Raw genomic sequence first — 24,973 nt, 5'->3', positions numbered from 1 at the left:
TTGGCTGTGAATATTGCTACGAACGGGGGATATCCAGACGTTTTGCCCTTGTTTCTGGGCAACCGAGGCGTGCCACGAGGTGGAGTGAGGGCTACGAGTTGCGAGATCCCCGACTTGTTATTTGTGCTTGGCTGGGTATATCAGCAGGCGTGGTATTGAAGGGTTGCTGAGCGGGAATCGGCGATCCCACGGTCGGATCAGACAGACTTCGACGGGTGCCGAAAGTAAGAACTGCAACCGCAAAACTTCCTCCTAATCGCATATCATGTGGCTGCAAGGCGTCTCAAATGCCACGGCATCAAAGGGAATTTAATATGCGATGCTGCTGTGGCTTTGACTACCGGTTGACAGAAATACGTGCTCACTGACTTTGAGCGAAGAAGAAAAGGAGGAAAGGTGGCACGCGCCTCGGTTATCGATGATCCTTGGATTCATCCCTGTCGACGCGATGGTCGTTGGAGCCCATTTCCGACATCTCCACCTCTCTGACAGCTCCAACATCCAAGGGTCCCAACTCCAGGACGACAAAATAAACGACAGCAGCGAGTCAAACGAGACGTTGTGACAAATTAGCGCAAATAGGTTGCTATTCGCGACCTGTCCGGACGGTGGGGGTTCCATGGCTACCAGCAAATTCTTTATGCAAGACATCTAGATGCCAGGCTCGAAATCACAGACGGATCCAAGTTCCGGAAACAAATGTCACCTTACTTTGCAAGCTCCTCCCGGCTGGACACCTGCACAGTCGCGGTCCGAGCACAAGCTAAGAAGCCGTCCTGGGTCGGCTTGGACTGAAGACCTCTGCCATGTCGTCCCATCTTCAGCCACCCATTCCCACCATTTGCAATAGAAGACCATCGCCAGCATCTTCAGTCCACCCAGGAGAAAACAGGTTTCGACGGGCCCGACCCCTCCTGCGTGGCGAGCATTCCCCTGCTTCGAGCTCTGTGCCGAACAGAACTAACAGACGAGGGAACGCTCGAGCGTGCATGTCAGATGGAGATATCAAACCCTTGGCCGTGCCGCCGCGGCCTGTTCCGATCTTTGAATAGTAGTTGACGGGCGCGCCGCTTCTTGCTTCTTCGTCTTTTCGTTCTCGGGGCCCTCCTTTCTTTTCTTTTTTCCCTCCTGAACTCGTCCACACACATGGCCGCAGGGTGAGACAGTCGCGCGCCAAACTCACCCCCCCAGCAAGGTTTCGCTTTCTTCGATGAGCAGACGCCTGCACCTGTCTTTTACGCGAATTGCTGTTTTGTTCCAAGCGAGCCTTTTCTTCTTCCAGCCATGGCGCCCGTGTATGATATTGATGACGACGCCGCGCACCTCCCTCGCGCCGCGAACGGCAACGCCTCGAAGGCTATTCCCACGGGTACCATCGACGACGAGCTGTTCACACGAGTCCTGCCCCGCGTAGACATGGGGGCCATCGAAGAGGCGCGCAACGCCTTTGGTCATGAATCAGATGACGACAGCGACGCGGGCATTCGGCGGCCTCAGCAACGAGGTCGATCTCTTTCGGAGTCTAGCATAATGATGGGGCCTGTCGGAAGCCACCCCGAGAGGGATACGGACGTGTCAGTGGATGGTGGTGGAGGGGAAGCTTCCCGCCCTGGACGGGAAAGCATCGACTTTAATCGTTCTGCCCGCCCTCTGTCTAGGGGAGACTTGGTTCCCCAAGATTACTCCAACACCAGACCCGATAAGGACACTATACCCGTTCCAACTCGAGGCTCGTCTCGCCCCGATCGTGCTAGCATTGACAGCAACGGTCGGATCTCATCACGTCGCGACTATAACATTCCGCAACGTCCCCCGCGTGCGGAAGAGGTTGAGGCCGCCAAGAGAATTCTAGCTCAAGTAATCGAGAGCGAACAATACTACTCGTCTACGCACAGGGAGACTCATTCCGCACCGCGCTCACCGCGAGGGGCTCGCTCAGCAACACCCCCGCCGATAGGGCGTCCTCACCGGACAATCATTTACGAGTCCGACGAGGAGGATGATGTAGACAGCCACCAAGACAATCACAACGGCACCTACGACTACCACGAAGACCTTCGGAATGAGGTCCGCGCCGATGGAGGCCTAGTATCCAACACACCAGTCACCGCCATCCACAATCCGATAGAAGACACGGGTCGCCCGCCAACTTCGAACAACCGCCAGAGTCGCAGCAGTCGGCCATCGAGAGTATCATCTCGACAGTCGTCCCAGCCACCACCGACCTCGCGTGCTGCCGCGTCATTGGCAGCGCACAAGCGGGAGCTCCGGACGCCTGTTCTCGACCACGCCCGCTTGTACGACGATGCGGAGCCTCCGCCGATCAGCCAACGACGCCCCGACAATCCACGCTCTCGCCGGGCGACATATAAGAAGTTCGCCGACATGGAGGAGGAACACTTCCACGACTTCAGCGTGAAGAATGGGTCTGAGACGAGGCTTGATATTCGGCCGGCAACCGCGGACAGGAGAGCCATGTCAGATGATTCGATTTCCATCTCGAGGCAGTCGACCTCGAAGCACAGCATAGCGAGCAACGGGTCCGCAAACCGCACGGTCGACTTCTTCGGGCCTGGGATCTTTCAAGTCGTGCTTCACAACCCAACGACTTCGCACCAGCTGCTGAAGTTCGCCGAAGCTCGCTTCTGTAGCGAAAGCGTCGAGTTTCTGAAAAAGGTGAGTTGCGCGATCGCACTACTACCTAGCTAAAGACTAGTTGCTAATGCCCTTGGAATCCAGGTCGAGCAATATCAAACAACCCTGAACGACCTCGCCGGTATCATGACATCGATTCACAAGGACTACCTCTCCGAGTCCTCGGCGAAACAGATCAACGTCAATGGCGAGTTGAGGAAGTCGGTTCACACTGAGATGAAGTCGACCGTCACCAAAACCTTGCCAGCTATGGAGGCACTCTTCACAGATTTGCAGGAGAGCGTCGAGCAGGATGTTTTCCTGGACATTTACCCCCGATTTGTTCGTTATCAAATGGCACTGAGCGCGACCAGAGCTTTGGCAACAAATCGCCATAGCTACCAGGGTCTCGGAGACTGCTTCTGTTTGACTAACCCGGCGTGAGTTCAGTCGTGTGACCGCAGCGGGTTTTCCGCCTGAGCTAACAATGTTTCCAATAGTGTCGCAGACAACCCGATTGTGTACGCGTCGGATGGCTTCGTCAAGGTCACGGGATACAGCCGCCCCGAAATTATCCCACGGAACTGTAGATTCTTGCAGGGAGCACACACCGATCGCCATCCTATTCGCCGGCTTAAGAATGCCATTGAAGAGAGAAAGGAGTCCGTTGAGTTGATACTGAACTACAAAAAGAATGGCGATCCGTTTTGGAACTTGCTTTACGTTGGTAGGTCATCTTAACTCGAGGTTCTGCCAGTGGCCCCGTATTGAACCAAACTGACAATGATACTATAGCTCCACTTTACAACGAGGCTGGCAAGTTGGCTTTCTTCATCGGCGGTCAGATCAACTGCTCGACGACTATTCACAGCAACGTCGATGTCATGCGAGTCCTGTCGACGTCTACCCAAGATGACACCCAGGACGAGACTAAGTCTAAGACGCCACCACTGCGCCGCGAGGGATCAGTGCCCTCAGCACGTAAAGCATTCCTCAAGGCTCTGGGCGTCAGGGTCGATGATCACGGACCGAACGGAGTGGCCGCCGACGCGGGCATGGAGAACAAGCTTCTCCAACGAATGGAAGGTCAAGGCCTGAACGCGCAGATGAAGGAATTCTACACTGCGTACTCAAAGGTGAGTATCCTCAAACCCTTGGTGCATTATGAGCGATACAATACTGACTAGCAAACAGTATCTGGTTCTCAGTTACGACTCCTTCATCATCAGATTCTACTCCGAGGGCGTGATGGAAATGCTCCACCCAGCCAACAACACCATTGGCCTGGTCACCGGCCAGGAGATCTTCCGCTTCTTCAAGCAGAACATGGTCAACCACCAGTCCGACTACAAGACCAGAGTGCGAAACGCCATTCGCGCCGGGTCGCCGATTTCTCTGGAGGTCCGCCTTCAGACACGCCGAAGTGCGCTCTTCCGTGGAGACGAGAGGTTCATGACGCACTGGACGCCGTTGAAGGATGAGAAGTCGGCGGTCCACTGGGTCGTGCTTACGTTGGCGCCGACCATCTCGTAAACGCTCATTTTGATGATGGCAAAAGCTCATAAAAGCCCGTTGTTTTATTTCTAAAGTCGATTTTGAACAATACCCTTTAGTTTGTGGGAGAGGCATACGTGCAACACCGCAAGTGCTGTCTCATTCCCAAAGGTACATAGCTGCTAATGCTCTCACTGAAATTGCACATAATCCTAACTACTCATGATATGTTCGATGGTGGCATATATCACTTTGGCATAGCACACAATCTTGAATTGGGATGTCACATTAGGAAGCTGAAGCTATCTGTTATATATACTCATTACTCACTCAATAATGCAAACCATGTAGTAATCTCAGGTGCTACCCATGTAAGCATATCATTTTCCATTTCAGTTTACATGAATTGAAGTAAAAGGCACTTCAGGAATCCGCCCCTTGTCTGGGTAGAAGTGAGTACTAAGTGAGTTTGCTGTGAGTGAGTTTACAGTGAGAGTGAGAGAAATATATGGTACAGCAGTAGTGGTACATCTTTCAGAGCTTGAGATTTCCAGACCATGAGCTCTTTTCATAACGATCTCATCAGCCTATGTGATTGCATTGATAATAATAGCTGTCAAACGGTGCCAAATGTCTCATCACCCAACTTCTGTTGCATTTCACGTACCAGTGAGTCACTCACATGTACGCCCTGTGATGACAGGGTCACCAGTGCTGGGCCCGATTGGTGGGTTGCAGTTTTTTAATGGGGGCAGGACACGCTAAAACTCAACGCGTCCACCAGAAACCGCACCGCAGTTCGGAACTCATGTTCGCCACGATACCTCATTCACCTCGTCTCATCGATTCAAGATAAACGCGTCAATAAGGGCTTCAGCTTATAACCAAAGCTCCCGGGAACAGTAAAAATGGCAGAAGCAGCCACAAATGGCGTCAAAGACACCAGGCCGGTGTTCTTCTTGTGAGATCAACTGCCGCGCTGAGCCGCGATGAGGGATAGAGGCTTACATGACTTCCAGTGACATCGACAACTGCCTCTACTCTCGTAGTGAGTGACGCAAACCTCAAGATCGTAGAATCTGTTGTGACTGACGCAGCTATACCCAGGCCACAAGATTCACACCCTGATGGCAAGACTCATCGATCAATACTTCATCACACACCTATCGCTACCGGCCGAGGAGGCCACCAGGCTGACCCACGAGTACTACACGCTGTACGGGCTCGCGATAGAAGGCTTAGTCCGACACCACCAGATCGACCCGCTCGACTTCAACGATAAGGTCGATGACGCCTTGCCTCTGGACGAGATTCTCAAGCCGGATGTGGAACTACGCCAACTCCTCGAAGATATCGATAGATCCAAGGTCAAACTCTGGCTTTTCACGAACGCATACGTCAACCACGGCAAACGGGTCGTGCGACTCTTGGGCATCGACGACCTATTCGAGGGACTGACGTACTGCGACTATGCCCAGCTGCCCTTCCTCTGCAAGCCTTCGAAGGATATGTTCAGGAAGGCTATGAAGGAAGCGGGGGTTGAGAAGCCCGAAGATTGTTATTTCGTAGGTATGTGATCATTCCCTATCATTGAAACGTGCTGTATCTTCACTTCTTGCTTGCTGATTCTGACAAATGTTGAAGATGACTCTCATGCCAACTGCAAGAGCGCTGAGGAGCTTGGGTGGAAAGCAGCACACTTGGTCGAGGAGGACTTGCCGTTGCCGGAGACCAAGGCGTCGAAGTACCAGCTTCGTCATTTGCGGGAACTACGGAACACCTACCCGCACCTTTTCAAACCCACCGCTTCCAAGAATGCGTCTGGAGCATAAATCGAAGAAGCTTTTGGATGGACACCGATTGACTAGGTGTAAATGGCCTCATAGATCCATAGAAGATAGATGTCCAGATTTCAGATTCCAGATACCATTGAGTGGATTTCTAGCTCTCTTGAGCTCTCTCCTCTCATACCTCGGCCACGGAAGGATGAAAACAGACCGCGATAATCAAGGTGACCAGCCAATGAGCAGTTAATAATTCCGCAATCATATCTTAATTATCCTTTCTAATTGGTTCTCTCATTCCTTTGTTGTATCCGTCATATCAAAGAAGCATGGCCAAAAAAGGGGCTGGTCTCCACAGTCATGACTCTTTCACCCTGACTCTCATTGTCAAAGGCCTCTCAGCTGCCCCGAGACCTTCAGAACGATTTGCCTCGTCAGCCTCATCGGAGTGGCAGTGAAGACTCGATAAGTTACTGGGCAAAAAGATGAAAGGCAGTAGTCTCGTCCACTCCGTGGTTTGATCCGCATTGGCCAACCACACCGAAGACAATCAGCCCCCGCGACCGGGGAGTGTCTTACTTTTCCCCCTCATCTTCCGCTGCGCCCTGGACATGTCACTTCACCTCCACATACTTAATAAAGTGCTTATCCTGCGGAGGTCTCCACCCCGCAACCACCGATAACACAAGGCAACGAGAGACGTCCTCCGCGACTTAGACGGCGACGAGACGGCGACATATCGTTGGACGGAATCCCGTTCGCCCTGCTCGCCCCTGAGTCTTACCGCCTTGCATACCGAACGGGACCGATCAGCAAATGAAGAAGGCGACCGCCGGCCGAAAAGAGTGAGCTGCCGCTGCCATCTCACCCGGCCTTCCCTCAGACGAGACGCGGGCCTTCCGGTGAAGCTTAGCTACGGCACAGCACCCGCGTGTTGTTGAAGAATTCCTCCGCAACAGCCATGTCCCAGAAGCCGACAAGCTTCGCTTGCGACCGGTGCAGGGCGGGGAAGCGAAAAGTAGGTACTAGCATTTCTTCATTCGGGTAAAAGAAGTTCTCCTCTTCCCCATACTCCCCCCACGGGGTCGAATGTCCCTGCTAGTCTGATGAGGTGTCGCTGACCGTACCCCTTCGGCAGTGCGATGCAGCCCGCCCTGCATGCTCATTATGTAGCCGACAGAACAGGGAATGCATCTACACAGAGCAGAAGCCAAGGAAGTACGTCACCATTCATGAACAGATCACACAGGACGTTACATGAATATTCACAACTAACTTCATGTCTCAAGACGAAAGTACTGGGATGAGGATTATGTCAGAGCACTTGAAGCTCAAGTACAGTCACTTCTCTTAGCTCTGGAAAAGCAACAGGAAGGCTCCGACAAGGAACCGTCGCCGCCACTGTCGCTCAGTGACCACGTACCACAACCCCCCGAGGCTCTCCCTGATGGCCTTGACGAGGCCGAAGCAGCTGAGCTTGCTGATGCCGTCGCCAATGAGGGCTCAACTGTTCACTTTAGAGGAGACCTGGACAACGCAACACCAACGGGTAAAGATGCGCAAAGCCAAGAGAGGTCTCAACGAGCCATGGAGGAGTTATGCGTGATGCTCTGGAGGACAAATGTCGGCGACGGCGTCACCATCATTAACGACCCCACCACCGGATCTCGATACGACCTCGAAGCTGCCCAACAGCTTGCTCCATCGGCTCATTTCACCCCGCCTGATAATGTTCTTGCTTATTGCCGGCAAGGAGGTCTCATCTACGAGATGGCCGAAACATTTCTGCAAAACATCAACAGAGAGCATCAGTTCACTCCATACACAACCACAGATTTCCTTCAGAGATATCCGTATCAGGATCCGGACGAGGCCTTCCTGCACAGCTGCATCATCGCGACAGGCACGACTTTCTCCCTTAGGCCCGACGCGATGAAGATTGGAGATACCTTCGGCCAGTTCGCAGAGAGCCTGGCCTTCACTTGCTGTCGACAAAACCCCACGGTCAAAGTCATCCAGGGCCTCTCGATGATGTCTTGGCGATCTTTGGCACTCGGCCGGGACCACTTCGGATGGATATTCATCTCCATGGCCGCGGGTATGTGTGTTCACTTGAGACTTCACGTCATGGCCCTAGACGAGTGTGAGGCAAGGCAACTCGAAGCAAGTGAAGAAGACATCCGGACGTTCTGGATGTTCTACATTATTGATCGCACGGCCATCTCTATTCTCGGCCGCAACTGTGCTCTACCTTGGAGGAGAGTCAACGTCCCTAGTTTTGACACGACATTTGAGAGCTCGACAGCAGACCTTGCTCAAATATCTTTCGCATGGCAGTGCAAGCTGTGGTATCTCCACGACCAGTACATGGATCAAGTGTAAGTCGGCGCTTTATCCCTCAGGTAAACCTGTCTAAACAATACTTCAGCTTCTCCACGACATTCGAATCCCTCCCCATACCGCAGCAAGTCCGTGTCTTAGTCGCAAGTCAAGACGCCCTCAACGCATTTTTCCGATCTCGCGACAATCGACTACATCTGACCGGAGACTCAACACCGAAACCGGTCATCCTCTTCCACCTAGCGTATCAAATGACGATTCTCATTACGATGCCGCCATTCCTCCGCATATTTGCCACAATCTCACAAGCCTCAACCACTTCATCCGCAAACACTACAGGGCAGAACTCGGAGTTCATGCTTCTCGTGCTCCGCTCTCTCACCGCCGCCGCAACAGCTACCTCGCGCCTGGTCAGGACCTACCGCCGGGCACATGGATTCGAAACCCCCGCCAACCCGGTCATCATCCACCATCTCCTCAGCGCAGCCATCGTCCACCTCATGAACGCAACGAGCTGGACACCCGCCCTTCGCCACCAGAGCACATACTGGCTCCGTCAGTGCCTGGAGCTCCTGCGGGAGCTGCAAGTAGCCTGGCCTGTCCGCGCCGTAAAAAGCATCACGGTTATCCGAGTTCTGGCCCAGCGCTGGGGCGTCATGCGAGCGCTCCCCATCGAATTCAGTTACCAGATCGAACCGACCGCACCGGGAGCCGAGAGGGATTTTATGGCTAGCAGTGCGCAGCAGAAGCAGGTTAACGATGCCAGTATTGCTGCTGGTAATCAGTTGAACCTAGAGTATGAGTGGGAGTCCTACGCGGCCGCGGCTGAAGAACAAGTCGACTTTAACGCTCTGGACATGAATTCGTTTGCTTCTCTGGGGACGCTTGACGCGTCTGGTCTCGGCGGCGATCACACAAACCCTGTGGGACCCGTCGATTTCCTCCAAGCGTTCCAGGGTCTAGCGAATTGCGACGATTTCAGTTGGCTTTCGGGCAATACCATGTGAAGGCAAGGCCGATAGATAGAATGGTTACTCTGAACAGCGTGGAAAGGTAGCGAAAAGACTTATTTGATTATCATGGTCTTGAAGATCGAGAATTGATGTCTCAAGATTATGTACTTGGTATCATTTCAAACGTACAAATTCCACACACTAGACGCGGGCTTGACTCCCCGGATCAAGCAATTATAGGACCAAGACCGGCTCTTCCTGCTTTGGCTCCTTGTCGAGGTCTCCCTGCAACCTAACCACCAGCTTAATCTCCTTATCCGTAGAAAGTCTCAGAAGATCAGGCCGGCTGTAGTGCCCTGTGCAGTCTGCAAACATCTTGGTTCTGTGGATCATGTCCATATCCAAGTCGGCGTAGAGGATCGTCTCGGTAGTGTCGTCGACAGGCTCTGTGAGACGTCGACCGTCGGGGCCGAAGATGGCAGAAGTTCCGCCACCGGGAGATGACATGATGGCGCCGCCAGAACTCTGATGTGCCTCGACGCCCTTCTCGGTAATGAGAGCAGTGCTATGAAGCACAAAGGCATTTGACTCGATGGCATATGTGCGGGAGAGCGTTTGGCATCCTACTCCGGTAGTCTGTTAGTGCCTGGTACTCTGAAACCGCCAGTTCAGCCGATCTTGCCGGGATCATCACAAACCTTCAGCGCTCATGGACCACATGTCGGGACCGCCTCCGTGTGGGGTAACGCTCGGCCATGCGGCGACGTGAATCTCCTCCTTCTGGGCAATGGTGTTGAACTTCAAGAGGGGCTGGATATGTTCCCAGCACGCGAGAGAGCCGACGCGAGCGAAACCAAGGTCGCCGACGCTCTTGAGGCAGTGGCCCGACGCATCACCAAAGATGGTCCGCTCCATGTGCGTCGGCTTCATCTTGCGGCGGTGGACCTTGATCTCGCCGTCCTGGCCGATCAAAGCCTGGGCGATGAAAAGGGAGTTGTTGTCGTTTTCGGAGAAGCCGAGGGAGACGGCGATGTTGTTGTCTTTGGCGCAGGTCTGGATGGTGGCCATCTCTGGGGAGTTGACGGAGAGCGAGTTCTTGATATAGCGGACATTGAGGTCGAAGTCGATGAGACGGGCCCAGATCCAGCATGGGTAGCCGGGGATCCAGCATTCAGGGAATGCGATGAGTTGAGCGCCATTGGAGGCGGCTTCGGTGATGAGCTTGCACGTCTTCTCAACGGCAGCGGGGAGGTCAACCCAAGCAGGTTCAGCCTGGGTGCAGGCAACCTTCACGGTACGAACTGTCATGATGATGTATGTAGAAAGATAATTGGGGAATGAAAGGAGAGTCAGGGGAAGGCACGGGGGGAAATCTGGGGCAATTCGATTTGGGCAGGGTGTAGAACTCTGTTCAGCTCCAAGAACGGACGATGGCCTTACTTTATATCACCTGGCTACGACCCTTGATCACTTCGCGTTGTCTGCATGACATGGATCTTCTCAGGCTAGACGTGTCAATGATACTTGTCATTAATTACCGGCTATTGATTCGATAGGTCTGCCTGCTCAAGATAGAGGGATGGCCAGGCAGCTACAATCCCATCGTCGGAGATGGACACTTGACTGCATTATGCCGAGAGTCCACGGATGTTATCTGCAACTAAGCGTCTCCACAGAATGATCGTGGAGAAGATAACCCCGCGTCCATCAACCGGATGCGGGCCGCAGACCTCCGCAATGATATTACGTCGCCGGCCCCGCAAACCGGGCGGAGTTTCTACCACCGCATGTTGAGTTGGCAGATAGGAGGCACATTATCACTCTACTCTTATCATGGTTTTCAGCTGGGGCTGATGGAATGATTGTACGAGGAAGGAACAGTAAAGTTCAGGGTCTTATCATTGCTTCACTTCCTTCAATGGGGTCGGGGAATGATGGCCTTATCTACTTTTCTCATTGTCTGACTGATATCTAGACTACCAGGTAGGTAGGGTTGTTCGGGCTCTGAAATCGACTCCACACGACCCTGTCACCTGCATAGAAACACCGAAGACTCGGCTAGCCACTCGGTTCAATACGCACCTCCCGCCCAAGGGCGATCGTGTCGGACGCCTTGGGAGTCTTCATGCAACTCAAGCCAGTCCAGGTACCCAACCCATTTCTTCTCCGTAATCTCACGTAAGTCGAATCCCTCCTGTCCGGCATCAACCGCATACCCATTCACACTCAAGTAACTGCCGAACTTTTTCCCTTCCAGCCAACCATCCTTCAGGGGTCTCCAGATCTTTGTCAGCTTTGCGTCGCTATCCGCTCTGTTGTCTCCGTTTCCGCTCTCGCTTTTGAACCCCAGCGTCTCCAAATCAACCTCCACAACCTCCCCTTTCCCCATGAAGATCAAGCATCGCATGCCGCAGGTCTTGCAGAAGAGGAAGTGCAGGTCTTTCTGGTAGACCTGATAGTCGCCGAGCTCCTTGTACGGGTCGAGGGGCTTCAAGAGCAGAAAGTCGTCCGGAGAGGACTCGAGACGCATGTGGAAGAAGCCCGCTTTATGACAAGTGGTGCAGTTGCATCTGTAGAACTCCTGATGCGATCGCGGCGCCTTTTCCTTCGGCGGGCGAGGTGGAGGAATAGCATGAGGGAACATGAGGAAGACGATGAACTGGGTCTCGCCGCAGTGGCAAGAGCCTTTAAAAGGCCGTCGACTAGGTGTAGCTTCTGACATGATAGCGTGGTTGCGAACGCGGCGACGACTTGGAGTTCCTCCGATATCTAAACTGGCCAGGTTATCGTTGACGGTGTTGTTGCCTTCGTAGTAAAGTTGGACACCGGGAAGTATCTCAGAAGCGGGGAAGTTATGGTGCGCCCTTGTGCGACGTGACTTTTCAGTTCGTCAGTCCAATCACTGCCTGCTGATTCCGTAAGCCCTAGCAGTACACGGTGATTCAACGCAATCAGGTTCGACTACACGAGATCTCAGCGTGCGTAACTTGGCCCAACTTCGGGTTCTAATGACAAAAGTAGCATTGAACTGTACAATCATTTGAGTCTCTTCTGCTGCCAAAAGCGGCCGAACTCACAAAACCTCCAAGCTCTAGGCTGCGCCCAACCCTGTCGTTGTACAAAGAAGACAGCCTTCAACGTCTATCTTCTCACCATGGTATCCGCCCTTGTCTATTCGAAAACGTCGCTGTGACACCATCCGGCCCCAAAGTCGCCAGCTGAACTGGCCGGATTGATCCAAGAGACGCATCATCGGGCCCAGTGTAGCTATTCATATTTGTAGCGCAGTAGCCAGGGCAGCAAGTATTGAACTTCCAGGAGTTATCACCATAATGTCGCGAGGCGAACGTCAAGCAGGCATGATTAAGCGCTGCTTTGCTGGCTCCGTACTCCAGAAAGTCGCGGTTAGGACCGATGTTGGGATCTGTCCGAACCTGTAGACTTCCGAGTCCAGAGCTGACCATTACCACTCGGCGTGTTTTGGTCGACTTTTCCAGGAGGGGCATGAAGGCCTCCGTGAGCGCAACAGCACCGAAGATGTTCGTGTCAAAGATGTGCTTGAGCCGCTGTCGAACGGGGTCTTTCGGGTCGGGAATGCAGATTCCGGCGTTGTTGATGATGACGTCGATGCGACCGTACTTCGATCTGACCTGTTCCACTGCGGCTGCTATGTCGTCGTCGGAAGTGACATCTAGGACCATTGGCTCAACATCTAGGCCGGCAGACCGAAGTTCGGCGGCGGCTTTCTCAATGGCGTCCTTCCGTCGACCGGTCATGTAGACATGGTAATCCGGATGCTCCGAAGCCAAACGCTTTGCGATTTCGTAGCCAATACCCTGATTTGCGCCTGTAACGAGTGCGATCGTTGTTTCTGAAGATGCGTTGGCCATCCTGAATGAGGGTGGAAGATTTCTGTATCCGGCAATACGTAGTTTCGAGGCGATGTCTCAGCTTCGGAGCTGTGTGCAAAACGATAGGAATTCTAATCAAAGATGCCCCGTATTCTTATAAGAAAGACTGGTAATACTACCAAGAGTGTTCACGTAATCCAGATACATCAGACGAGGTCATCTGGCGGGTTTCTCGGATCGCGAAGTGCCCGTATGAGATCCACCATACCAACTTTATCTTTAGGCTTCCGCTGTCGTGGTCCAATTGATGATGAGCTTCTCGCGGACCCGAATTCGCGGTCAGGCTACGCGTGAAGCTTGTCCCAGGGAACGTGAAGTATGAATGGCCTAGGATCCCGGTTACAAGGCTGTAATGCTGTTTCAACCAATACTGAAGCTTGCATGTATCAACATGATCTTTATCGGGAACGTTCTTCTTTTCATCCCATCCCACTCAAGTCCGTGTGCAGAAGTCGGAGGTGCGGGAAACTGGCAAACCGTTGAAACCGTAGCCACGTGCGTTCATGCCTCAAATCCGCGACAAACAACGTTTATTAATATCACATTATTGCCGATTCCTGACTTCCCATGATGAACACCGGATAATGAGTTCATGCTGTGAATGAGCGTTGGGAGTCCGCATCCGGCCGGAGTTCTTAAGCCCCAAAGCTTAATTCCAACATCGAACATCGCGCCCTATGTTTCCAAAAACAATACAAAAACAGTACACCAGGACCATCAAAATAGCGTGGAAGGACATACTGAAAGAGTGCGAAGTCTGACGCGTAGAGGCGGAGTTCGTCTGAACTCTCATTTCGTCGGCAATTGGAGAGATAAATCACCAAAAAATGGATCTCGAGCAATCATCACAGGATTGCTCGTTGACTAGGCCCTAACCAGGGATTGAACCTGGGACCTCTCCCAAGACGAATTGTCAAATAACAACCCTAAGGGAGAATCATACCGCTAGACCATCAGGGCGCGTTAAGCGAGATATCGCAAGTTGTTGAGGTGGGCCCTGACGGGAAGCTCTCATGAGGTCGGCAGACGGCGGAGTATCGTCGGTGGGCCGGGTCACTCTAAGTGCAGCATCGTGGCTCGAAGTGGTGATAGGCAAACAGTTTTTGAAGCTCTCGACATTGTGAGGAGACTCTGTGTTTCAAACTGGACAAGGATACTAGAGTTTAAGAAAAGAGTGTTGATTATTTCATGTTCAGTTCTACATAGATGCTGTGCCAAAATGCCCTTCCGACCACTGATATGCCCTGGTCTATTTGATGTAATCCTTGTTCAGTGCCCACTTCGACTTATCATAGCTCTTCGGCCAAACACCACTCTTGCCAGGAGCAAGAATGCCGTTGGGATCCAACGCATCCTTGATGGTCTGGTTCAACCGGCCCAGCGCATGGTTGTTAAAGTCGTACGTGTCTGCGATCTGGTCCATCAGCGCGACGTGGGTTCGGAACTCTCCCCAGCCATTGTCCGCACAGTCCTGGATCATGGTCCGGACGAGCCACTGCGCACGGCGACGCATATCGGGATCCTCCCGGTTGTACACGATGCATACGATGTTGTCTGTGCGGCCACGTGTGAGTAGATCATTCTTCATGCAGGTCAAAGGCGTGACTTACGCATCTCACGCATTCCGATGCTCAGAATTCCAAAGTAGTCCATCTTGGCCTCGGCGAAGCGCTTCTTAGCCATGTCGTACTGCAGTTGAGCCGACTTTCCGTCGACCTTGGAGATAGGTGAGAAGGACAGGAATGTGCAGTTGGGAATCCAGCTGGCAACGCCGTCAGTGATGTCGTCGACATAGGCCTTTTTGGGATACTTACTGGTTAAGCCACCTCAGCTCGTCCCAGGTCGGAATGCCCTTCATAGTATCGGCGCGGCAATGCAGAGTGCTGAACTCTTCTTTGCGATCCTCGAGCAAGAACCAGCGGCTTCCGGGCACCTTCGTCATCTCCCGCTTGGTGATCTCAAGATGAGCCTTGCGGATAGGATCGGGGCCGTAAGCGGCGCCAATATACACCCATCGTCCCAGGTTGACCTTCTTGGCTGCAGCATCGAGCTGCTCTTCGGTGAGAGGGACGTCGAGACCGGCATCGGTATATTCCGAACGAGGGTGGTAATGAGCCGCATCGAGTGCGATGTGGCGAAGACTGGCAGCATTTTGAAGAACCATATTCTACGATTGTGAGCCATTAAACGATGGGACGGAAACTGGACTTGAACTTACAACACGCAGTGGGCGGATGATGTCGACGACCGCAGCAAGATCCTCATCCTTCTCGTACGTTACCATGAACGGGGTGAAGCCTGGGGCAGCGGGCATGAGCTGTTTCTCCAGGTTAACAACTTGACTCACAACATGAACTGAGCATCAGTCCAAACTTACCCACATGCCCATCTTGGTGATGATGCCGTTGTTGCTTTGAGAAAAGATTCCGTCATTGATGGGACCGAATCCGTAGGGGAACAGCTGCCAGCATTCATTCTGGTGCTGGTCTTGAGGTGGCACACCCTTAGCCGCCTGAGCCCGACCTTCGGGGCTTTGCATGGCACCCATGCCCGTCCGAACGACCTCGCCGTTGGCCAGAACAATTTCCATACCGCAGTGCATCATCCAGTGGTCACCATAAGGGGTGAAGCCAACACCATGGTCCAAGGCGTTTCCGATCATGGAACCAAAGCCCAGCTCAGGAGAGTCGAGCCATACCTTATCAGAGAGGCCATTGTCGTTGAGGTACTTTTGCATTTGCAGGTACGTAACACCGGGCTCGACGAGGCAGTAGCAATCGTCTGCGTTGACCTCAATGATGCGGTTCAGGTGGGTTCCGAGGTTCATGACCAAGCTGCCAGATACCCTCGGAGCGGCGCCGCCATAGCCAACATTGTGACCCTTGCTGAACGTCCATACGGGCACGATGAAGTCGTTGCAAAGCTTGACGACGGCCTGAATATCAGTGACGTTTTTGGGGTGAATGAGCGCGCTCCCGACGAATTCCTCTCGCTCGTAGAGGTGGTGCATGTCGTGCGTGAGGCAGTCGATCGTGAGATAGTCGCCATCGTCCAACGGCGTGTCTTTGGTGATGATCTGAAGGTTTTCTTTCCCGACCGTCTTCTGAAGCTGTGCTGCGAACTCTTGGAACTTCTCGACAGAGACACCGGGAGGGAGGAAACGAGGAGCGGGAGCAGCCCCGCCGGAGCCGTTCGTGGTGTCCTTGACTGTGCTAGTGACACCAGGTGCCATCTTGACGAATAATTGTGATTTTGTGAATGAAATTGTCTGAAAGATGAGAATACGAATGCGTTTTTGGTTCTGGTGTACGAAAACTTGTTAGATAGATAGAGCTGGGACGACCATATGTAAACCAGAAGGGAAGTAGCTGTTTTAGTAGAAATAGTAGTTTCTTTGTGGCCACAAGCTACTACCAAAGCTCTGGAGCTTAGGATGAGCTCTGTACGGATACCGTACGACCGCGGACCCTCGGCCTCCTCAGATTGCCGCCGATGTCGTTCCCGATGCGGCTGTAAAAGTTCATCGAACACGGGGTGACTGAAGTCAAACGGTCCGCGAAGTAGAGGAGGTCCGATCCCTGGAGTATCGGTTCTCCGGCAATTTCCTAAATGGGACCGTAGAATGCGGATCGAACACCGCCGAGTCCGTTGGGAACGTCCGGAGCTGAGTCGCTGCGTCTTTGACTGGTGTCAAAAGCGAATCGCGCAACATCCCGGGTGTTGGAAACGGAGTCTCGGGTAGCGGCGTATGGCGCGATAGGGCGCGAGAAGCTGTTGGGAAATAACTGCGAATACGTGCTATGTCCGCCCGTCTGATGTCGGGAAGCCATTAGAGTTGCCTTCTGGATCCCTATTCCGAACGAATGAACAGATGATTGATGCAGACCATCTTGATGCGCGAATCTGAGCGCAACAAACCGTCTTGCACGAAGGACACGTGTGTATGTTGTGCTTTAAAAGAACTTTACTTCATTGTGAGTCTTGTTTCGCCTGAACCCGAGATGGAAGCCGGCGTACCAAGGCCGTCCTGGTTTGTTTCAAGGTCTCCGCATCGTGAATCAGAGTCCAACATCATAGACAGTACGGGCCATCTCAGCTTGACAGCCAGAAAACCGCATTTCCATGGTCCAAATGATAGAGTCTAGCCCATTGAGGAGATACTCGGAGGCATACCCATGTAAAATTCCTGTTACCTCTAAGATAGTACGGCATTGAAGCGACGTTTTCGCAATCTGGCACCGGACATAACCGGCGAGCTCATGCTATTCCGAGCGGGCGAAAAAGTCATCACGGACTATGTTGACGAACTAGGTGAACTTTGAGAATCAGAAACCGAATTTCCTTGTCTGTCAACTCATCGCAAGCCCGGAAGAGTGGGGGGTGACGTTCAGGGAGTATTCCGCTGGGATATAAGCTTGACTCGAAAGATGGCTTCTTTTACATGATTGTTTATAAAGAAGCCTTAAGCTGCACGACATTACATCTGAAAACGGCCAAGCCCTATGCCAACTACCACTCGCATTTTCTAACGTCAGTTTAACTTTTCTTGATCTTTCATCATGGCACCAACTGCCATTCGCAACACCATCAGCGACAACCTTGAGGCACCTCTGAAGTCTCCAAATAGGTACAATGCCTTCGCGTCAGATGTAAATGACGGAGCAATCCCTATCGACCCCCCTCTTAACCCCAATCACCGGTGGTGGTGGGACAGATGTGCGCCGCTCCTGAACAGTCTGCTCACCAGCGCTGAGGGGTACACACCTGAGGAGAAGGCAGACCACCTACGCGTCTTCCGTGACGTGGTGGTTCCCTCCTTTGGCCTCCCAACCCCCAAGGCTAAAGTTCGTCCCCTTCTCACTTACGATGGTTCTACCTTTGAACCTTCGTGGAACTTCACAAAGGGTGACGACGGCGTGATCCGCTACACCTTCGAGCCTCTTGGCGATTCCGCCGGTTCGGATGAGGATCCCTTCGCCGGCGAGATTGGCGCTTCCATGATCCCCATCCTCTCTCAGGTGTCATCTGGTGTCGACATGCGTTGGTACGAGCAGATTCTGAAGAAGTGGTTCGTCACACCCGAAGAGGCTGCCGTCGCGCGATCAAAGATTCCGTCATTCGTTAAGCGCATCCCGCAACTCTTCCTCGCTTACGACATGAAGCGCTCGCAGCGCACCCTCAAAGCCTATTTCTTCCCCGTTCTCAAGCACTTCGCGCTCGACGTCACGACAGAGAAACTCGTCTTCGACATGATTCGCGAACTACAGCCCTGCGGAGAAGAGCTCTACAAGGTGTCGGAGAAGCTTCAAAGATATCTGGCGACATGCAAGGAGCCATGCCCGGTGGAGATGATGGCGATCGACTGCGTTGACCCTTCGAAGGCGCGCGTCAAGGTCTACGCGCGAACGACTTCGAACTCCAAGGCGGTGCTCGCCGACGTTCTCACTTTGGGAGGAACCCAAACCGACGAGGCGACGATGAAGGGTGTCGAATACGCAGAGAAGGTCTGGCACTTGTTGCTTGACGAGCCCGAGGGCATGGCCGCGACCCAGAGGAAGGATGCAAGAGACATGCAAAACCTCCACAAGGGCATCTGCTTCGCGTTCGAACTCAAGCAAGGCGACGAGCGCATCGACATCAAGGCTCATTTGCCGTGGGGACAGACCGCGAGGAGCGATGCTCAGACCATCCACAACTTCACGCAGGCCCTGCAGAACGTTGGATGGGACGAATCTGCAGAGAAGTTCTCTAGGGGCGCTCTAGAAATAGCCAAGCTGTAAGTGCGAATCTTATTTAAAACCTTGAATCCATTTCTGACTGACCAATCTAGACCGGGTAGAGACTACTCAAAACCTGGTGGACTGTCCTACGTTTCCTACAACTATGGACCGAAGGGCCTGTACATGTCATCGTACTTCTCTCCAAAGGTCCAAGATAGCTAGACTTTCCGAGAATCGGTCGAAATGGGGGAACTTGAATGACAGCATTGATTGAGAGGAAACGAACTGTTGCTTCAGTGTGTTTTGTTATGGAATAGCTATATAGATTCAGGAGTTCAATTCAATATGTTTAAGTACACCGATATCCGTGGCCATATGCAGCTGAAGACATAGTCATCGCCTGCAAGAACGTCGGTCTTTGAGGCGCTTGATAGTCGCCACGTGAATTTTTACTTTATCTCTGCTTAATACGTAGAGTCTTCTCTCCCCATCGTCCATATTTTACTTCTTAGTAATGAAGCCCGGCGCATTATGAGCGGATCGTCAACGCGGATCTCTTCATACTGCGCCACACTCAAAGTGTCGATCGGTCATCGACGCATCGGAGCTGGTCTGCAATACTAGTCGGAGTCATGATGTTGGCATCAATTTCAGAGAACTTCATGCTCTTCGTATAACTCGTTCTCGCAGGCATGGGATCGTCACCACCGGCGGTAGCGAGTCTACAAATCGGGAATATGCCCCGATCACCTCCCGAGTGAACCGGAGCTGCGCCGACAGAGCTGAGACACGAGTAAGAGGCTGTCATCACAGCTGGAGATGCCCATCTAATGTTTATGACACCTGTCTTCAAGCTCTGTGAGTACCGAGTAGCCGCGTGTGCCGGCTGCGCAACCGGCCTCGCGATCAGAAGTGATATGCCGGGTGGGAAGTGCGAAAGCGACAGTTTTAGAATGTCAAGACGCGTTCAAGTCGCGAAGTCCGAGTTGAATTAGACTACGAGCGATTCATTGAAAGATCAAACCAAGATGTCCTCCAAGCTCCCGAGATGTCTGTTCCCTTCCATCGGGACCTTTTGAAACATTTGCTGCGGACGTCCTGCCAATCCACCCTGTGACCCCAGTCATGTCCGTCACAGAGTTTTGAAGCATCGGACACCTGCAAACGGCAACTTGCTCTTCCCTGTCTGCCGTATGTCAGATCCACAGACGTCATTGTCCGTCAGCTGCATTGTCCGTGGTCGGCCATGCATGAGTGAGAGGCGAAGCTCATGTCTTCTGCCAAAACGCCAGACATAACCCCATAGGGCAACTCCCAGACCTTGCTTGTTCGTCTGAACTTCGGAAATTCTGTTGAAACCTCTTATTCGGTGTTTTTCTTCCTATATGGCAGGTTAACAACGGATTCATGGGCTGGAAACATCGCGGAGAAGCTGGGGCCCTGAGTTCTTGCCTCCGCCACGACGGGTCGGAATCACGGCTTGCTTCCGTACGTCCAGAACATCGCCATATTCAGTAGCCCCACTGACTTACTTACGCGTATACGGACAACGAAGGCTCAACTAGCATGACTGTTGACATCGCGGCATAGACGTGGGTGGCCTGACGTGCAGTCGCGGGAGTCCGCGCGGGACGGACATGGAACGGTGACATCGAAAAGCCGTCGGGCCGTACTCTCTGCGTGGCCCTGTGTCATCACCTCCGGACATGCGCCCTGGTGTTATGCTTCACCAAGTCAACATTCCTTGAGTAAATATGCAACTCGAGTAATTCATCTCGATCCTCGACAGACAGCGGGTCTATCGCCTAGTATAAAGGTAAGCGAGTGCCGTCAATTTCGTCAAAGAAGGAGGGTCTTACAAGTCAATCTCATCACACACAACCAAGAAAGCAAACTCAAGAGCCGCGCGCCAAATTCCCATAGTTCAAGCTTTATCATCCTTTCTCACTAAACCCACATACACACCATCACAAACCCAAAATGTCTGGAGTCACCGAGCGCATGATCGTTCCTGTCAAGGGCACTGTAGATGACTGGAAGGAGCCTCTGAAGGCCTACCTTCTTGCGCTGAAGACCCATGACGACTACCTCCGCACCCGCTGGGGACCTTGGACTGAGAATGAGCAGATGCTCGACGTCATTTCCGGTAAGCCTATTCTCTGCAGAGACGACAGAGGCCGCGTTCAGCAAACCTAACACATAACGACAGGATGGAAGACAAGGGAAGCCCGCGATGAGTTCTTCGCTTCTGCCGAGGGCAAGGCCGCTCTGGATAACTTCAAAACGGCTACGAACGGCGATATCAAGTCATACTTCATCAAGTTCGTGCCTTACGCGCCGCGGGGTGCTATCGACTCTCCCATCGCAGAGGTCATCACCATCAGCGGCTCATCAGCCTCGGAGGATGACATGAGGGCCCAGATCGACAAGTCTCGCAGCGTTCCGGGACTCAACGATCTTGCCAGTGGTCTGTCTGTTGAGGACGTTGATGGGGGTAAGGTCTTCGTTGCGGCCTTGGGATGGGATAGTGTCGAGAAGAGCAGAGCTGCGGACAAGTCTGCTTACATCCCTTCTTCGGGCAAGGTCGAGTCTCATCATGTCAACTTCCACTACCCAATCAAGGGTTTCTCTGTCACCAACACCCACTAAGAAATGCGCCATGGGAAGGTTCTAGGGATCATTAGACGGGTTGCAGGTCAATAGCGGTAGTCTGATGTCTTGGAATAGAATTCACTTTGGATACCACGTGCAGTGCTGTTCGCGCTAAATATCGAAGTCAAAGGATGTGATGATCGCATCAAATGGTAAAGTGGCTAACTATATGGCATCATAAACACCAATCTAAGAGTGCGACCATCTTCCTTCCTGCACCCCACATCAAACTAAGGTGATCTGCCAAGCACGTCTTCCCGTCCCGCGCCAGCAAGGTCTTGACATGAACTTTGAACCGCCGACACAGCCGGAAAGATCGGACGGCCTGAGACAGCAACGCGTTTATGGTGTGCTTCACGATACGAAAACACCAAACAACCCCAACGGACCGCAAGCTTGGATCAAATTGCGGCTTCGACTCACAAGGTCCCGCTCGGACTCGGGGCGGAGGCCTGCGTTCCCCAGGCCGGGAGTCCGACCCAATGGCTTACACAGAAACAACGTCTAAAATCAGGCCGAAGATGAGATATTGCAACGGAATTGCGTAGTTATTCGGAGCTTTTCTATGTTTCATGAAACCATAATGGCTGATGCGGCGGATGCCGGCCTCTGCCGGGTCACATCAGATTCAACTCCGGGAGCAAGGCCAAAGTATTTGTAAGCCTAGTGATAAACTACACGTGTAAGAACGGATGAGAGTGTTATAAAAAGAGCTTTTCTTTTGCTATCATACAATTCTGTGAATACAGCATCTCAGAAGACACCAAATCGTCATCGAATAACTACAACATGGCACCTAAGATTCAGAAAGTTGCGGTCGCCGGCGTAGGTCAAATATTCTCACACCGTTTTGGCCCATACTAAAATTAAAGTAGGCGACTGGTCACGTTGGCAGCCATGTATTGAAGGCTCTGATCCAGGATGGGTTCCAAGTCACTGTCCTCACTCGAAAGGAGGGGAATTTCCCAGCAGGAGTTACCGTCAAGGTGGTCGACTATACTTCATCTGACGCCATCAAGGAGGCTCTGCAGGGGAACGAGGCGTTCGTCGACTGCACTCTTGTTCAAGACGACACCCCGACGCGAATGATGGACGCAGCCGCCGCAGCTGGGATCTACCGATACATCCCGTCCGACTTCAGTCTGGACTCCAATAACCCCAAGCCACACACCCTACCGATTTGGTTCAAGAAAGACGCCAATGACAAGTATCTCCTGAAGAAGTGCCAAGACACCGGCATGACATGGAGTATCATCTGCAACGGTGCATTCCTGGATTTCTGCCTACGCACCGGGTTCCTCAACATCGACATTTACAAGAAGACGATCGACTACATGAACGACGGAAACAACGTCATCCCTTGGACTACCCTCGAGACTGTCGGAAAGGCTGTCTCTGGAACTCTATCTCACCCTGCCGAGACTGAAAACCGCGCCGTTTATGTTCACTCAGTCAACAAGAGCCAGAGGGAGATGGCCGACCTTTGCAAAGAGGCGTTGGGTTCCGACGGATGGCAGGAGTCCGAGTCAAACATGGAGGAGAGATTTGCTGCAGCTCTGGCGAAGCTTCAATCTGGACAGTTTGACCTGGGTGTTTTGGCGGACATGATCAGATATGCCAACTCAAAGCCTGACTTCTCATCGCCATGGAAGCAGAGTGACAATGAGTTGCTTGGCGTCAAGGCCTTGTCGGATGCTGAGCTTAAGGACTTGATCAAGGCGGTTGAAGCAGAGAGAAACTGATAAACTCCTCGTTGAATCAAATTGGATTAGTTATTGCCAAAAAGGCCTCACTGTTGGTTCATCAATTCAGAAACGTGAATAAACATGTGAAGTTGTAGCACAACTCTAGTCGTTCTTCTCCTGTGAGAACAAAGGTTTCATTTCAATCTTGATATAATGAGAAAAGATCCAATCACAATCATTGGTTATAACGCTAGTTTCATTATAAAGTCGCGAGATAAAACGGCTAGTGGATCAGTTTTCAGGGCTTGGGCTAGATTTCGCGCTGATTTGAGGAAGGCTCTTGACATACATGAGCAAGTAAGATAGAAGTAAAGGTGCAAATTAAGTTGCATTCAAAAGAGCTGAATAAAAGGGCTACTGCAACCTACTGTACGGTGAATCGGAATTGTGAGGTCCTAGTATAAGTACATGATATTCATTGTGACTTGGTTGTTTAGTCATGGATATTTGAACTGCTCTATTGAGAATAACATGTGGCATGTGGCTTCCAGACTCGTCACGATATGTGGTAGCTCGCAGACTTAGCAACATATTAAATGATTCTCTTAATTTCCTTGAAATCCTTCCGCTTAATTTATCAATAATCGTTATCACGACGGATACTATGGAACAATCAAAGATCTTACTTAGTCCCAGATGCAAGCCTGAACACTGAGACTACTCGTAATATGAGTTCGGCGTAATTGAACGCAGCTACATCGAGGTCAGACTCAATCACTCAGAACTTCACTTTCTTTGGAAACCCACATGTTTGTGGCATTTCAATGTCTTGTCTCCATGTTGGTAGACTAATAAGTAATGGCTCAAGCCATGGCTGTGGCTTCCTTGCTGTGTGAGCTGTCAAGACTGTGAACTCAATCAAAATCCGATTTAAAGTTAGCAGTGCGAGCGAAGCTTTCTTGCAATGATTGTTATCATTGTTATGATGAAGGTTCGGCCATATTGGAAGGCTCTCATGGATACAAGCTCAGGGCTAACAGACAGGTTGAGACGCCTTTCCGTGATGTCAAGTTTCTCTGATGTTGAGTAAACCTGTCGATTTTACAACAGTCTCACTCGAAATTTCAAATCGAGTTCTCCTTCCTCAATCAGAGCCCTGTCTCTCATACATGTACATGTAATATTCAGTGAGTTGTTGTGCAGTCAAGATTATACTAGAGAGACAACTGTTGGTTCAGCATTTTAATGCTGTACAGTCACGAGTCAAGTCGATGCTTTTGAATAGCAGGGGATTTAGTCGCCAACTGACGCGCATCTCGATTCATGCGCGTTTCTGCATGACGCTTTCGCCTGGCCATGATGGTTGGCGGCACAACCGCCACAAAGTTTGTTCTTGCTTGCTTCTTTTCCGTCTCAATGCAATACTGCGCTTTTCCGTGTCATCAGAGCTCATAACACTCATGGAGCCGGCAAAAGCTTTATAGGCGACGTATATATAGAGATTGAAGCCATGCGTTAAGTATTTGAAACCAATTTGGAAGATGAATCGTGACCCAACAGACATATTGAAGTTGATCATCATGGACTCTGGCGTTCAGTCTTACGATGATGTGGACTTTGAGCAAGTACTTCAACGTGATAGAACGACCGGACGAAACTCTCACTGCCTAAACATTTTTCCGTCGGAATTGGTCGGCAACTGACCGTATAAAGTTTGACGGATCGCCAGAGCCTCACTTCAATTGCTTCATTTTCGGCCGGCACTCTCAGAATCCTCGGTGATCTGGGATTAGCTGGCTC

The 24,973-nt window shown here is 52.0% G+C and overlaps 8 protein-coding genes across 8 annotated transcripts; 5 read left to right on the top strand and 3 right to left on the bottom strand.

Moving 5' to 3' along the window:
• Window positions 1-1,284: 1,284 nt before the first annotated feature.
• On the top strand, window positions 1,285-4,167 carry CkaCkLH20_06348 (blue light receptor; the record flags this gene model as incomplete). The annotated part of the gene is made up of 5 exons (XM_038889065.1): window positions 1,285-2,676; window positions 2,740-3,074; window positions 3,135-3,361; window positions 3,430-3,770; window positions 3,829-4,167. The coding sequence occupies 5 exons, from the start codon at window positions 1,285-1,287 to the stop codon at window positions 4,165-4,167; spliced, it is 2,634 nt and encodes an 877-aa protein (XP_038745866.1).
• An 869-nt stretch (window positions 4,168-5,036) lies between these two features.
• CkaCkLH20_06347 (uncharacterized protein) lies at window positions 5,037-9,259 on the top strand (the record flags this gene model as incomplete). The annotated part of the gene is made up of 6 exons (XM_038889064.1): window positions 5,037-5,089; window positions 5,148-5,176; window positions 5,236-5,697; window positions 5,773-5,947; window positions 7,202-8,290; window positions 8,341-9,259. 6 exons carry the CDS (start codon window positions 5,037-5,039, stop codon window positions 9,257-9,259), a joined length of 2,727 nt encoding a protein of 908 aa, XP_038745865.1.
• Window positions 9,260-9,439: 180 nt separating this feature from the next.
• CkaCkLH20_06346 (uncharacterized protein) lies at window positions 9,440-10,513 on the bottom strand (the record flags this gene model as incomplete). Its single annotated transcript, XM_038889063.1, has 2 exons — window positions 9,440-9,831; window positions 9,904-10,513. 2 exons carry the CDS (start codon window positions 10,511-10,513, stop codon window positions 9,440-9,442), a joined length of 1,002 nt encoding a protein of 333 aa, XP_038745864.1.
• A 763-nt stretch (window positions 10,514-11,276) lies between these two features.
• Window positions 11,277-13,095, bottom strand: CkaCkLH20_06345 (uncharacterized protein; the record flags this gene model as incomplete). Its single annotated transcript, XM_038889062.1, has 2 exons — window positions 11,277-12,069; window positions 12,359-13,095. The coding sequence occupies 2 exons, from the start codon at window positions 13,093-13,095 to the stop codon at window positions 11,277-11,279; spliced, it is 1,530 nt and encodes a 509-aa protein (XP_038745863.1).
• A 1,270-nt stretch (window positions 13,096-14,365) lies between these two features.
• On the bottom strand, window positions 14,366-16,348 carry CkaCkLH20_06344 (putative alpha methylacyl-CoA racemase; the record flags this gene model as incomplete). The annotated part of the gene is made up of 5 exons (XM_038889061.1): window positions 14,366-14,670; window positions 14,727-14,878; window positions 14,931-15,283; window positions 15,335-15,433; window positions 15,494-16,348. 5 exons carry the CDS (start codon window positions 16,346-16,348, stop codon window positions 14,366-14,368), a joined length of 1,764 nt encoding a protein of 587 aa, XP_038745862.1.
• A 1,327-nt stretch (window positions 16,349-17,675) lies between these two features.
• CkaCkLH20_06343 (uncharacterized protein) lies at window positions 17,676-19,058 on the top strand (the record flags this gene model as incomplete). The annotated part of the gene is made up of 2 exons (XM_038889060.1): window positions 17,676-18,892; window positions 18,947-19,058. 2 exons carry the CDS (start codon window positions 17,676-17,678, stop codon window positions 19,056-19,058), a joined length of 1,329 nt encoding a protein of 442 aa, XP_038745861.1.
• Window positions 19,059-20,816: 1,758 nt separating this feature from the next.
• On the top strand, window positions 20,817-21,485 carry CkaCkLH20_06342 (uncharacterized protein; the record flags this gene model as incomplete). Its single annotated transcript, XM_038889059.1, has 2 exons — window positions 20,817-20,982; window positions 21,046-21,485. 2 exons carry the CDS (start codon window positions 20,817-20,819, stop codon window positions 21,483-21,485), a joined length of 606 nt encoding a protein of 201 aa, XP_038745860.1.
• A 792-nt stretch (window positions 21,486-22,277) lies between these two features.
• CkaCkLH20_06341 (isoflavone reductase family protein) lies at window positions 22,278-23,230 on the top strand (the record flags this gene model as incomplete). Its single annotated transcript, XM_038889058.1, has 2 exons — window positions 22,278-22,313; window positions 22,364-23,230. The coding sequence occupies 2 exons, from the start codon at window positions 22,278-22,280 to the stop codon at window positions 23,228-23,230; spliced, it is 903 nt and encodes a 300-aa protein (XP_038745859.1).
• Between the last annotated feature and the right edge of the window lie 1,743 nt (window positions 23,231-24,973).

Source organism: Colletotrichum karsti (assembly GCF_011947395.1).
Source record: "Colletotrichum karsti strain CkLH20 chromosome Unknown Scaffold18, whole genome shotgun sequence".
Classification (NCBI taxonomy): Eukaryota; Fungi; Ascomycota; class Sordariomycetes; order Glomerellales; family Glomerellaceae; genus Colletotrichum; species Colletotrichum karsti.
This window is presented reverse-complemented; position numbering and strand designations above follow the sequence as displayed.